Here is a 14,797-nt window from a genome sequence, read left to right as displayed (position 1 = left end):
AGAGAATATTAACATAAATACAGACACCGTCCGAACCGGAAAACGTAATTTCCAAAAAAAAAAACGAACGGTTAATTTACAATGCTCAAAACGACGTCGTTTACATACGTGATGCACATTGCTATGTGCAACATGGTGCACGGTATAATTTGCCCCCGTGCTTAGTCGGGTTAGGCCAAAAATCTCAATCCGAATTCAAAACGGGTTGGATCGACTCCGGCCCATTTCTTTCCCATTCGCGGTGGGCTGACCTGTTTTGGAATTACTTTGGAGAGCTTTACCAAATCTTTAACTAATAAATTCTCAGACAAAAATAATAAAAAATTTAACACCCCCTCCCCCCTCGCCAATTATTAATTTATACCAGACATTATATTCTGTAAGAAAAGAATACTCTGTTATACTGTTTTTGTTATAGCTATGGAAACAAAAAATGAGGTTCAAAATCCTCCTCAAATCAAGCCTAAGCCCTCCATTCCATGGCGGACCCGCATAACCCTTTCCCTTGTCTCCGCCGTCACCGACGCCTCTCGCCGCCAAAATGGCACCGTGAACCGCCGTCTCCTCAAGATATTCAACATCACTGTTCCCCCCAACGGCAACCCTGTCAACGGCGTCAAGTCCTCCGACGTAACCCTCGACCCGGCCCGCAACCTCTGGTTCCGTGTCTTCATCCCCACGGGCGACGAGGCGCGGAATTCCGCTTCCCTCCCCATAATCGTCTTCTTCCACGGCGGCGGCTTCGTCTACCTCAGCGCCGACACCAAGGAGTACGATGCAGTTTGCCGCCGATTTGCGCGCAAAGTCCCGGCGGTCGTCGTTTCCGTTAACTATCGGCTGGCCCCGGAGCACCGCTACCCTGCTCAGTACGACGATGGATTCGACGTGCTGAGGTTCCTCGATGATGAGAAGAACGATGGGATACTGCCAGAAAACGCTGACGTGTCTCACTGCTTTCTAGCCGGAGATAGTGCCGGGGGAAACCTGGCCCACCACGTGGCAAAGCGAGCATCCGAATCCAGTTTCCGGCGGCTTAAGGTATATACCCATGTTCCTTTTCATCTGTTTTTAACACTTTCTTCTTCTTTTTATTTTTTTTACTAATTTTTAATTATTTTATAAAGAAAATCACTATTTTAGCCCATCAATTATTTTCTAATTGTCTTAGTTTTAAATTTTAAGAGTTAATTCCATTTGTGATCCTAGATTTATATCTAACAATCCACTTTTAGTCCTTTTTTTTTTATTAGAACATCTTCATTTTGTCTTAGTATTATCGTGGCACATGACCAATTTTAGTCCTCCAACAACAAAATTGTTGAAATATCGTTAAATATAAAGACATTTCAATATCGTTAAATATAAAGTATGTTGAACTGCTATATTCTTTATGTTTATTTTTTTTTAAACATTCATAATTGAATACAGAAATGTGTTTGTATTTAACGATATTTAAACTGATTTGTTGATAAAGGATAAAAAATGGTCATGTTACAATAATACTAGGACCAAAAGTGAATGTTCTAATAAAAAAGAACTAAAAGTGGATTGTCACATATAAATCAGGACCAAAAATGGAATTAACTCAAATTTTAACTAATTTAATTATTAAATTGTTTCTAATTTCGCCAATTAAACCATGGCCAAATTGATGAAATTTTAAAAAATGTGAAAGGCACCATTTTGATCACCGAAAATGTTTAATTGATGAAATTTTAAACAATTTGATAATCAAATTAGTTCAAATTAAAAATTAGAAGCTGCATTAACAGTTGAGAAACAATTGAAGGATTCAAATGATTATTAACTTTATATTTAATTTTAATTTTTTGTATTTAATAATATTTTTAAAGTAATTTTTAACTATATAAAATTTATATATTAATATTAAACTTAATATAATAAAAAATTAAATTATATATTAATATTAAACTTAATATAATAAAAAATTAAATTATATATTAATATTAGACTTAATATAATAAAAAATTAAATTAAAAATAACTTCAGTAATTATCTAACCAAACGGATGGGACAGAAGGGTATGCAATCATACGATCACTTTGTGCACGCAATAAGCGATAACTATTTTTATTTTAGACTTATTTCTGAAAAACACTTCACGCTTGGGTGGAAATTATATTCAGTATTTAAATTTTGATAATTTTTTATTTTGTATAACATAACAATTATATCAATTTATATTTTCCATTTTAAAAAAAATAACCCTTCAAAATTGGTTAACTGTTATATTAGTTAAAACTGATTTTATGGTAGATTTTTTCCATTAGACTTTTTTGTTGAATAAAGTAGACATTCTAATGCATGATGATGTTTCCAAGCATTATTTAAACTTTGAATTGTAATTAAAAATGTAGCTAAGTTTTATTTTTATAAAATTAAGCATAAAAATATTAAGTGATTGTCAATGTGAAAGTAATAAAAAGGCTGAAAGCTAAGTTTGCTAAAAGAAGCAAGTGGGCCTGACTTGTTTTGCTCAATAGTTATTGCGTGGTACACACAGCTCTATGGATCACAGTTCAAAAACATTGTTTTATTTTTTTATTTTTTGTGACCCACTGTAAGTCTATAACATACGTTTTTATAACTCATAATGTACATTATTCTAAATACAATGTTGTAAAAATTCCGCAAAAGGACCGATTAATCACCGCCTAGCGCTGGCCGGTCGCCTAGTGTATCATCATAATCGGTGGTTTAGGGGGCTGGCCGGCTAGGTAGCCGACTAGGCCGCTTAGGCCACCGAGATGCTAACCGCCTAGGCTTCCTAGGCACCGGCTAGGCCGCCTAGGTATTGACTAGGTCGCATAGTCAGCCGATTAGCTATTGTTCTCATCCTTTTAAAACGGGTTATTTCACTCAAAACGATATTGTTTTGAGCGAAATAATATTAAATTGTTCAAACTCTAGATATTTTTTAGATTAATATTTAATATTAACTATTAAATTATTAAATAGTTTATAGTTATCAAATCTTTAAAAAATATATATATATATATATATATAATTTAAAAAAAAATGCATAGGCGCTAGGCGCTCCCCGAACACTCGAGGAGTGTCTAGCGATTTTTTCAACCATGCTAAAACATAATGTATATTATTCTAACTCATATAGTACATTAATTTACCTCAAAAATTTTATTATCCTAACACATAATATACATTATTCTAACTCATAATGTACGTTATAGTAACCTATAAAATTCAACAACATTGTTTTAAATCGTGATTCACACAGTTATCTGGACCTCATTCCATACAATAATTTACTTGGTTTGGTTAGCTCGATCTTTCTTGTATCTGTATTTTGGTGGCATTTAATGTCACGTTTTCATTGAAGAGTCAAAATAGTTAATAAAGTTAGTTTCAATATGTCAGAGATAATAGACTGACACCATCAATATCAAATTTCAAGTGACAACGTGGGCAATTGCCCCCCTCCTCCACCCCCCACCCCCCCCACTCCATTTATATGGGTGGGCATAATTCGTGTCTAACAGTTTTTGGACTTGGAAAGAGTACACTCGAAAATATTTAGGTGACCTATATTGACACGGGTTAAATCCAAACTCGATCCGTGTCTACCTCTTATATATATATTTAATAGAAATATGAAATATATTATTATACTAGTTTTTTTATACCTTGTGTCCAATATTTATACCCAATTAGTACATCATTTTGAAATAGATATAATGTGTTTTTTTTAGTTGTCGAAGTTCCATTGATATTCGAGTAAAAATTTTGTTGTATATGTATTTGAAATTAATACATGAAATTCAAATTATATTCTACTATAACTTTAAGGGTACTCAACGTTGTATTACAACATTTTTGTCTTTGAAAATGAATAAAATTTGTTTAAATATAGTCTTCTTCTAATTAGAGATATTTCCATTATAAATTCATACTCATATATAGATATACATAATACTTGATTTCAACTATTTCAATTCAATAACTTCCACATATTGATATCCAAAATCTTGTCTCAATTCAACTGCAAATGCATTATGTTGTTACTCATTTATAATATTAATATTTTTAAATAATAGTGTGTGTGTACACACACACACACACACATATATATATATATATAATAAAATATGTATGATGCGCAAAAATATATATCTAATATTAATACTCACTGTTAAAATATTGACTATATTAAAATATTCTTTAAAATAATAGTATATAATTTATTTTTTAAATTCATGTTTGTAGAATTCATATTATGTTAAAAGTACACTTGATAATTTGAATAATAATTAAAGTATGATTGATATTATTAAAGTAAGAATTTTAGATATGATAAATTACTAAATATAATTATGATAACATTTTATTAAAATTTAAATGAAATCAAACGTATTTCTTATACTATTCCAATATATAATTCATACATACATTATTATCATTGAAAATATATAAGAAAAGATTGCGTATGCATGTACATGGTAATAATAATGGGAAAAGATAACTGAAATTATATTTTTTTTGAGTACTATTAACTCTATTACAATGCAGTATCTATTCATAACTACTTTCTCAACTTACTGGAGCACAAAGTGTCAACAGTTGCCTCCACTGAGGCTCGAACCCACTCCAAGGGGGCATGAATCATGAATATAATCTGGATTAAGACTTTTTTTTTTATGTATTTAAAATATAATATTGAAAATGAAGGTGGGCGGAGTGGTGGCAATACAACCATTCTTCGGAGGAGAAGAGCGGACGGAGGCAGAGGAGAAATTGCAGAAGTTCGATCATCTAATATCAGTGGCCCGCACGGACTGGATGTGGAAATCGTTTCTGCCGGGGGAGGACAGGGACCACCAGGTGATCAACGTCAGCGGCCCCCGCGCGGCTGACATATCCAAACTGGATTTTCCGCCCACCATCGTGCTTGTGGCGGCCTTTGATCCTCTCAAGGATTGGCAGAAGAAGTACTACAACTGGCTTAAGACCTCGGGCAAAGAAGCTTACCTCGTTCAGTACCCAAACGTCGCTCATGCTTTCTACATTTTCCCTGAGGTCCCTGAATCTAAGCAGCTAATTCAGGATGTTAAGGATTTCATTCGTACCCACTGTTGACTCTTCCGTTCCAACCACATTGGCTTTTTGCCTTTTGGCGTATGTTTTTGCTTTCCTTTCCTAAATGTACAATGTGCTGTGTAATCTTCCATCTTTTTTTTTTTTTTTACTTACTATTAAAGACATGTAATGTAATTACTCTATATTATTATTGATACAATAATATGGAGATTGAGATTTGAGATTGATATCACATCAGTGAAACACATTAGTCTAGTACAAACTGTGAGTAGAGTTTAGTTAGGGATTTACATAAAAATTCTCAAGTTGTTGGATGGATGCAAAGAAAATCCAACACCAGCAATTGCAGTATAATAATATTTGCTTGCTTGCTTGCTAAGCAGAGTTCTTGCCTTGAACAGCCTCCTTAAGCTTCTTCCCCAAGGCATAAGCCAGAGGAGGAGGAACTGCATTTCCAATTTGCCTGTGCTTGTGCAAAATGTTACCAGCAAACTGATATGTATCTGGGAAACCCTGCAATAATTCAACACACTCGGTATGTAAAACCTTTTATCACTCACTGTTTTACTAACTTCACAAGACCATAATAAGACTTACTTGGGAACGTGCACATTCGCGCACAGTCACAATCCGGTCTTGCTCTGGGTGAAAGCACATTCCTACTTTACCCATTGGTTGCGGGTCAGTTATGGAAGTTGGAAAGTTCCCATCCCAGTCTAATCTTCCAAACAGCCCCTTCCACTGGTTGTGCCTCTTAGCTGTATGAGGCAGGCACCACGGTATCAAATCAACCATTTCTCCAGTTGACAATTTCACCTTTGAATCAAAAACTCAACTGTTAACTTCAATCCTCAAAATCATGAATTCCAGAACCCTGTTTAGTTTCGTTAATACCTTTTCTTCTGGAAGATCACGCCAATCAGCCCCAGGACGCTTGGGGATTCGTTGACATCTGATCAGATTAAGCTCATTCATTTCTTTTGAAATGTGATCAGATAACACCATTGCATTCCCACGCATTTTCTTTTGGAACCACGAAACTGGATCACCTTGATACTGAGCAGTTGGAATGCAAAGAAATCCAAACAAGTTAGAAACAAAGACTACCAATTGTTCTAAATTTAAATGTTAAGCAGCTACATTTCCAGGTTACCACTTACCTCCATAGTGGGTTTGGATGCCCCATTGCTAACAGCTGGAAGATCTCCAATTGTGTCTCTAACAGTGAGAGAACGGAATGGTCCTCCATCAGCAGTACTCCGAGCAGCAGCATAGTGTGAATCCTTTGACAATGGGATTCTCAACTCTGGGACACCAAAGACATGCATAGGTTCAGGCCAATCAGGAAGAGTCACCTCAGGAGATGCAGCCCATATGAATGCTCTCTTCCTAGCCTGGGGGACTCCATATGCTCCAGCTTCCAGGATCCCAAACCTCACCTGATCATTAATGCCATTTACAATACAAAAGCAGATTTCAGCACCAGAAGAATTATGGAGCAATACTAGAATCGGCTCCAATGGTTAGAAGAATATCTACCTGAAAACCCATCTCAAGCAGTGAAGCCACGGCCAATCGAAATGTCTGACCTTGGTTGAAAGATACAAAATTTCTAACATTCTCTAGAAGAAAGTACTTAGGCCTATAGTAATCAGCAAAGGATAAGAATGCTAGAATCATCTCACACTGAACTTTACTCCAAGTGCTCTGGTTGAATCTATTCATGCCAGAAAACCCCTACAAGAGAGACACTCTTATCTTATTAGTTTAAACAAATATTACAATGTTGCAAGCCTGCAAGCCAGGACCCTCAACAAACCTGGCAAGGAGGCCCTCCATTGATGAAGTCCACTTGTCCTGGCAGTGGCAAACTGTTGACTTCCTTCTCATCCATTGATGCAGCTAGCTCCCCAGCCTCTTGGGTTGAGACACAATCTTCTTCATCACCACATTTTTCCATTATTGCCCTGCATTGAAACCAACAATTACGTCATTGCTGACACATGAGTCTGCTTGTTTGATATAGACAAACATATATCTCTAGACAGAGCTGACCTGAGAATCACATTGCAGTTGTGCACAAACACTTGTGCCTCAGGATGGTTGAGTTTAAAGGCTTCTGCAGCAGGCTCTTCATACTCAATTGCCCATTTTGTATGCGAGACACCTGTAAAATGGAATAAGGAAAATATCAAGATAAACATCCCAAGGGAGATATTGTGACATTATATTTAGTAGCTAAAAGGGAGAAATTGCCTGATTGATGCAGCCCCTCAGAAAGGCCTCCACACCCAGCAAAGATATCTAGTGTAGCTAGGCGGTTTTCTTGAGAAGTTTCTTGGAGTTGCTCAGTCCTCATATCATTTTCTACTTCTTTTCCTTTTCCCTTTCTTTTCCTAGATATATCAGCATCATCCAACTTCACTTGTGAGTACCTTATTTTCACATGAGATGGCAACTGCTCACAAAAGGGGTGGAAATCAGACTTGATTAAAACAGGATCAATCCAAACCCTAACCAAATAAAATTTAATGCTCTATCACAAACAGCCATACCATGAAAACCTAAGAGTTTTTGACAGAATCAAATTAATGCCACCAAACAAGCAAAGAAAAGGTACCTGCTTAACTGAACCTTTGGACGGATCATACAGACATTCACAGAAGAAAATATGGTCAAAGATTGGAGGCAAATCAACAGATGGGAGGTCTTGTTTCTTCCTTACTTCACATTTCCCCTCAAGCATGCATATAGGAATAGTATGTGTTTCCTCACTATAATAAATCTGAAAGATCACCAGAAAATTTCCAAGTAGCATTCATTAATTAAGATATACACATACGTATTGAAATAATAAAATGCAGTGGAGCAATGGAATCATTTATTCTTAGCTCTAACCAACATTTTGTTTTTTTGTGCAAAAGTACTTAATGAGGTAATACCTCCCGAATATCAGAAGTATATGCCTTCTCTGCAGAAATATCATCTGGTCTGAAATACCTTCTGACTTTAACTTGAGTTGAATCCATGACAGCTTCTTTAGGTCCCTTCTGAACGAGAACTTCAATTAATTGACATATAACATAAGCCCTCAAGCCTACATTTCTCCCACCCTTGAAGGTTGCACACTCTACCTTCTCTGAATCAAACTGATAGGGACTTACATAAACAAAGTCATGAATTGAATACTCAAATCCCTGGTATATAAAACTGGTCTTAGATGCATCTACTTTAAAAATGTCTTTATCTTGAGCAGAATCCTGCACCTGGCAAGAATGGCATAAACCAGAGCCAAGACCCATAGTCTCATAAGGAAGCTTAAAGAAAGCACCTCTCTCAGGCCAATACAAGCTCTTGCAGTAATATTCAGCAGGTAATCCTTTCTTCATCCGGTCCTCTGCTTTTGCTCTATCTATTTTATCAGCATCAGCATTAGCTTTCCTATGCTGATGTCCCCAAGGCATCAACCTCACCCCAACAACTACTGTTTGTTTGACTTCTTCTAGTTCTAAATCCATGCATTCATGGGTCAGAAAGACTTCCCTCTCATTAGCTGTGTTTCCTAGTACAGTTTGGGATCCTCGTTGCATTATCCTGCCATGCAACATTTTTTTGCCATTCAATTTCTCAAACATGTATTCCACAAAGCAAATGGTTGGAAGCACATCTGCTTCATCTTCCTCCACCAGAACCGAACCCCCAACTGCAATCTCATTTCCATGAACCTTGGCCCTTCTATACAAATGTTCACCTGAAGCAGTTTTACCTACAGACTCACCATCCCATTCTACTTCTTTGCTATTAGGGCAAGATTTAGTTCGTCTGGTAGTAGTGCTAGGCTTTTGAGTTTCATTAGGAACTTCCATATTCTCCTCCGGAGCATCATCCTCTTCATTTTCCTCTTGTTCTTCAACTTCATCATCATCCTTAACTTCACCACCAACTTCCGCCTTTGACTCCTCTGCAGAGTAGTTTGAATAATACTCCCCCCATATTCTGTTAATTAGTCTAGTTGTAGTGGCTTGCATGGCCTTCCTCTTAGATATGACAGGTCCCATTCCTGCTCTGGGATTTAAGTTTAGTTCATTTCGGTGCAAAAGCTTCTTTTTCTTAACCAACCACTTAGTGTGGTGCCTCTCTTCCATTTTCCTATTTAGACTGATGACAAATGCACACTTCCTTATGTTTTCATCAGGAAATTCTGCAAACTGCTGTAAAATAATCTGTCCATGTACCACTAGATATCTTTCCACAACAGCTGGATTTGACGATAGATAAGCAGGATTGCTTTTTTCAAGCTCTGAAACCTTTTTAATCACATCTGCAAATGAAAGTCTTGCTACCCGACTCTGTTCCTTCAACAAGGTGATGATACTCACAGCAAGCCTAGCTGTTTTCAAAACTGGTTCATACCAAGGGGCATATTGCTTTGATGGTTTCCCAAGCCTATACCTGAAAGAATCCAAGATGCACCAATTAAGTACGGAGTATTTAAAAGGGAAGAAAACCAAGCATAGTCCCAATGTCCCATGCCCTAAGTGACAAAAAACCAAGATAATAACACAAGAAATCATAGGTCACAAATACAGGTTTATGATGGCAAAAGAACAATGCTAACTAAAGAAGTTGACAATATCAGCATGTAATTACCCATTTATCAATTTCCAAAAACCATAGTATGGGGTACCAGATGAATAGTATAATGCAAAGTCAAAAATTAATAAACTCTAGGAGCACAATATAACATAAATATGCAATTTCACGGAGGAGAAATATACCAGGCCATATCAGTTCGAATAGATATAAAAACCATTGACGCTCCAAACTCTATCATCCATTCCTTTATTGCACTTAAGTAAATTGGGATTCCATCAACTTCAGCTGCCCCAGAAGCACTTGACGAAGAATGGCCAGCATCAGAGTCAAAATTGTATCCAGATCCATCATCAGTCATCATTAAACCAGACCCAAAGATTGACACATCAATATCTGCACATGGTTTCATTGGCAAGAGCTCCAATGGGATTAGCCTTGAGTCAGAGTTGTATAATGCCCAGTTGTGAAGCATACTGCGCGGCAGATCATCAATATAACATGTATCAATGCCACTGTCAAAGACTACATATTCATCTATCTCCTCATAAGAAGTCTTGTAATAGGCAGGTAAAGGATAATCATTTGCAATTTCATCCTCATTAATCTTGATGTAAAACTTGTTGGATAAAGAGGATGAGCCATGGCTTTTCTTTTGCTTCATTGACCGCCAACACTCCTCTTCATGTAACAACCTTGCCAACTTCAGATCTTCATCTTCCTCTGCTGGAGATGAAGATACACCAGATTGTTTCGTCATGTCTTCTTCATTGGTTGCTTTTGGTCCTATTCTTAAACTTCCACCAGTGTTTATCTTTGGTGCTTGAGCAACATTTTCTTGCTTGTTTTTCTCATCTCTAAGAGCAGCAAGCACAGGGAGCTCAACAAATAGCTGATCAGTCTTCTTGCATGTGTCATCCAGCCCTATTAATTGGTTGTAAATGAACTCACCTTGAGAGATAATAAAATCCCTGATGGAAAAACCATCAGAGAAGCACTTCATACTGCTCATTGCACGGACAACACCACCAATTAGCTCATCTAGACTTGAGTCAGGATTTCCACCAGACAACTTTGACAATTTTTTATAAACCTCAATGCAAGCAGTTGCCTTGGCCAGGAAATGATCATAATACTTTTTATAACTACCTGAGGGTTTGACACAGTCATAGTCAGCTTCATCAGTTGATACCCATATAACTGGGGATCCATCTTCATAACCAGAGATGGCCCATTCTTCAATACGACCAAATCCTTCACATCTGATTCCTTTAGCTTTTTCCTTATCATCTGTATCCTCAAGTGGTAAAATGAGACCAGATATAAAGAGGTCATCAACTTCCAACATTTCAAATGCTTGTGGGATTCCATCCGTATTATGAAATACAAAGTCTGTAAGCCTTCTACATGGCCGACCATTGTCCTTTCCTTCTGTCAACCTAATGGCCACAGCCTCTTCCTCAATGCACTGATCCTTCTTTGTTTCTATAAGGGAAGACTTTTTGGATATTTTAACAGTCTTCTCTTTAAAATTAGAACAAGCAGCAGCCCGCTTTGGCATTTTGCGGGAAACAGCTTGTTCCTCACTGTTCTGAGACATGAGCCGCTTCCTTTCCTTGGAGTCAGTTGCTACCACCTTCTTAGACACAGAATCTTGTTTGTTTTGGTTCTTCTTGGATCCTATTTAGACAGAAGAACAAAAATTAGAAATGAGATCAAATTTGAAAGTTCATTCTCAGCAAACTCTACAAAGAGCTATGTGATAAATACAGTCAGAATAAAACATACTACGTACTTAGTAAAATAATGGATAAAAAAGGCAAGGTTTTAAGAAGTCCATGGTCATTATTATTAGCTATATAATGTAATAGCTGAAAAGAAAATCAAGTTAACACAATTCACATCATATTTCAACTGCAACCAAATGAAGTTGTACTGAAAGTTGGAAATATTTTAATACACTGTTGAATAGTTATTGCAGGTGAAATAAGGCAGGCACGGTCAAGAAGTGAGTGGATAGTAAATATGTATACAGAATGCAAATTTTTAAAACAATTAATCATTATCCTATATAGCACAAAGAGTATATAGAGTATTGAAATGGCAGAGCAGGGCATAGTAAAACACATGAAGGTCTCAAAATAAGTATCCGATACATTCACAGATTATCAGCACTTCTAGTATTTGACAGACAAAAGGTCCACATCCCAAAAGAGAGAGCTGCCAATTTAAAAGAATTGAAGAATATAGGTTGTAGGTACACCAATATTTCACAAATTCACAGATTCACAAGCATCAATATTTAACTAGTCATAAAACCAGTGATTTCTCTATTTTAGATAACCCATAGGTAATATAGAGCAAGTCCCTTTTCACAATAACAGAGTGTAGTAAGAAACATAACAGAAGTACATCATATGCTAAATGCTAGCAAGCACATCAAAATCATTCACACAAACATAATCTTGTCAAGTATTTGTAGCAAAGTTAACAATCTAACTTTGGAGATTATATTTTGTTCCAATAAAGTTTGGTCAGTCCAACCATACAATGTGTATGAGTATTGAGCCCACATATTTTCTTTGTCCAAGCAATTAGTCATTTAAAGGAAACCACATGGTGTCTGAATAACTAAATATTTAGCATTGCATGAACCTGTGCTAAAACATCCTAAATCCATCCACAATGTTTGAGTGGCTTTTGTTTCTAGCTTCCACATGCACCATCTGGCTCCAAGCCACTTGAAAATGCATACTTACACAGCCAAACTATATCATAAAACTTAAGTACATATTTAGTTCTGATTTCAAATTCATGACAATTAACACCCACAGTTCATAGAAGACGCATCATAAATTTCATTTCTATCTTGTAACATTTCCCCAAACAGTTAGCTCAAACCAAATTTCCCTTACAATGAATTCAAAAAAGAATCAACCTATCCCCTACCGAACCATCACTAGAGCGAAGCACGAAACAGTTCACCATTGAGCATTCGCACATCACTAACAAGAGAAAAATCAGTTCATCTTACTTAAATCGGCATTTTATTAAGTCACTGTCATATCACAAATACACCATGCAATCTACAATGCCCTAGGTTCAACCAATAAATGTATAAAATCAAATTTCTCAAGACAATTCACGCTGAAACAAAAACCAAACACCTAAAATGTAAGAAATTTTCTGGATTACAAATTTAAAACAGAAATTTAGCATGCATCTACATAAAATGCAGAGATAGATTAATGTTTTAAAAAAAATAGAAACAAAAAAAAAAAAAAAATTACCAGCATCATCACAAGTCGGAGTTTCCAAAAGTTTAGCAGATCCCATTTCCAGTATCTACCTAAATCTTCCGATTACTATCAATCTTTTTTTTCTTGTCGTCCCAAGTCTTCGAAGGAAGCAATACTGTATTTGGGAGTTGGAACAGCAGCGATGAAGTGGTGGATCCGGAAGCGGAGAAATGAGTAGGTTTTCTCCCAGGTGCAACGTGCTAATGACCAGAAGATACAGTGGATTCAGAAACAGGCAGCGGACATTAATGGCGCTTTGGTCTGTTGTGCGGGAACTGAAATGGGATGGGCGAAATTGAAGAGCTATGCGAGCGTTCAAGAGGCAACGAGAAAATCAAGCTCCGGGGGGTGGGGGTGGGGGTGGGGTTGAGAGATGAAGAAAGGGGTTTATGTTGAAGATTGGGGCCTGGGGGAAGTCATGGAAGGGTTGAAGATGGCATTGGCATGGAATAGTGGCGTAAGGTAATACTTGAAGTGGACTCCCAAAGGGCTGTGAAGCTACTCACTTATAAAGAGATGCCTTCTGCCTTCTGCTATTTATTATTCACAATTTAGTCCAGAATTGTAAACATATTATGAACAGGGCCGCCCAAAATGCGGGAAATATTTGAATTTCATTTGGATTTCGCACCAACTTGAAAAAATTATAGAGCCTTTGGATTTCGCACCAACTTGGAAAAAATATAGAGCTCCGGCGGAGTTTAAATCATCAATTCGAAATTTCCAACTTATTGTGTTACTAGTTATTTCCAACTTATTGTGTTACTAGTTCTTCACGCCCACTTGCCGAACGAGATAATACCTCATTATTATTTTTAGAGTTAATTTCATTTTTGGTCCTAGAATTATTGGTGACAATTTACTTTTAGTCCTTTTTTATTAAAACATTTATTTTTGGTCCTAGTATTATTGTGGCATGATCATATATGTCTTCTATCATCAAAATAGTTCAAATTTCGTTATGAATTGTTTCAAAATAATAAACATAAAAAATATAGGGGGTCAATCTACTTTGTATAAATAAGATCTAAATGTCCTTGTATTTAACAAAATTTCAACGATTTTGTTGACGGAGAACCAAAACTGGTCAATATCACAATAACACTAGAACTAAAAGTGGATGTTCTGATAAAAAAGGGACTAAAAGTGAAATGTCACCTATAAATCTAGGATCAAAAATGGAATTAACTCTTATTTTTAAATAAGTATTTCAAAGTATATCAATACAGGATTATATATGAGATATTCATGTATAAGTAATTGAATGTTGAATTTGGTTATTTAAATTAGTAATTCAAAATATATGAATGCAATATATGATAGATTAATTATAATTGTCACTAAAATAAATGTTTACAACGTTGTAATAACTTTAGTCTAAATACTTAGTATAAAAATGATAGAATAAATAAATAATACTTTTTATTTGAATTTATCTAAGTCTTATTAAATCTCTTTTAGGTAACATTTACATTGTCTTCATCTTCAGTACTTGCAATTGGGTTACTGGTGGTAGCATAGAGGGCAGCGTCATGAAATGAGATTATGGTGTAAAAAGTTGTAAATTTACCTTGTTGTTGTGTTTATGATTAGGATCTTAATTGTATATTGAACTCTTTATCTTTCAAGTGCATTGATATTTGATATTACGAGGTAGTTTTCCACTTTAATTTCTTAAATTATTTGAATATTCTCTTTGTTAACCAATCATTTCCAAATAATTAATATGATTTACTTCAAAATGTTTTTTAGTTAAATTATATCTCTTTTAAATTTTTTGATAATGAATAAATTTTGTTTGAATAAAGGCATTGTAGACTTTTAATTCT

The 14,797-nt window shown here is 35.8% G+C and overlaps 2 protein-coding genes across 2 annotated transcripts; one reads left to right on the top strand and one right to left on the bottom strand.

Annotated features, from left to right (window-relative positions):
* Positions 1 to 384: 384 nt before the first annotated feature.
* LOC116013496 (probable carboxylesterase 18) lies at positions 385 to 5,305 on the top strand. The gene is made up of 2 exons (XM_031253282.1): positions 385 to 1,038; positions 4,708 to 5,305. The coding sequence occupies exons 1-2, from the start codon at positions 421 to 423 to the stop codon at positions 5,113 to 5,115; spliced, it is 1,026 nt and encodes a 341-aa protein (XP_031109142.1). The 5' UTR covers positions 385 to 420; the 3' UTR covers positions 5,116 to 5,305.
* Positions 5,281 to 13,443, bottom strand: LOC116013494 (DNA (cytosine-5)-methyltransferase 1B-like). The gene is made up of 12 exons (XM_031253281.1): positions 12,960 to 13,443; positions 9,855 to 11,349; positions 8,019 to 9,528; positions 7,697 to 7,861; positions 7,333 to 7,534; positions 7,132 to 7,243; positions 6,896 to 7,043; positions 6,616 to 6,813; positions 6,237 to 6,515; positions 5,971 to 6,132; positions 5,674 to 5,892; positions 5,281 to 5,589 (listed from the first exon to the last, which is right to left on the bottom strand). The coding sequence occupies exons 1-12, from the start codon at positions 13,003 to 13,005 to the stop codon at positions 5,452 to 5,454; spliced, it is 4,674 nt and encodes a 1,557-aa protein (XP_031109141.1). The 5' UTR covers positions 13,006 to 13,443; the 3' UTR covers positions 5,281 to 5,451.
* Between the last annotated feature and the right edge of the window lie 1,354 nt (positions 13,444 to 14,797).

This window comes from Ipomoea triloba, chromosome 3 (assembly GCF_003576645.1).
Source record: "Ipomoea triloba cultivar NCNSP0323 chromosome 3, ASM357664v1".
NCBI classification, from domain to species: Eukaryota; Viridiplantae; Streptophyta; class Magnoliopsida; order Solanales; family Convolvulaceae; genus Ipomoea; species Ipomoea triloba.
This window is presented reverse-complemented; position numbering and strand designations above follow the sequence as displayed.

Coding starts and splice junctions, on each gene's coding strand:
- LOC116013494 (XM_031253281.1), bottom strand. CDS start 13,005: ATGGGATCTGCTAAACTTTTGGAAACTCCGACTTGTGATGATGCTG. Junction 9,529..9,854: donor ATTCGAACTGATATGGCCTG/GTATATTTCTCC, acceptor GGATTCTTTCAG/GTATAGGCTTGGGAAACCAT. Junction 7,244..7,332: donor TGAGGGGCTGCATCAATCAG/GCAATTTCTCCC, acceptor TCCATTTTACAG/GTGTCTCGCATACAAAATGG.
- LOC116013496 (XM_031253282.1), top strand. CDS start 421: ATGGAAACAAAAAATGAGGTTCAAAATCCTCCTCAAATCAAGCCTAAG. Junction 1,039..4,707: donor CCAGTTTCCGGCGGCTTAAG/GTATATACCCAT, acceptor TTGAAAATGAAG/GTGGGCGGAGTGGTGGCAAT.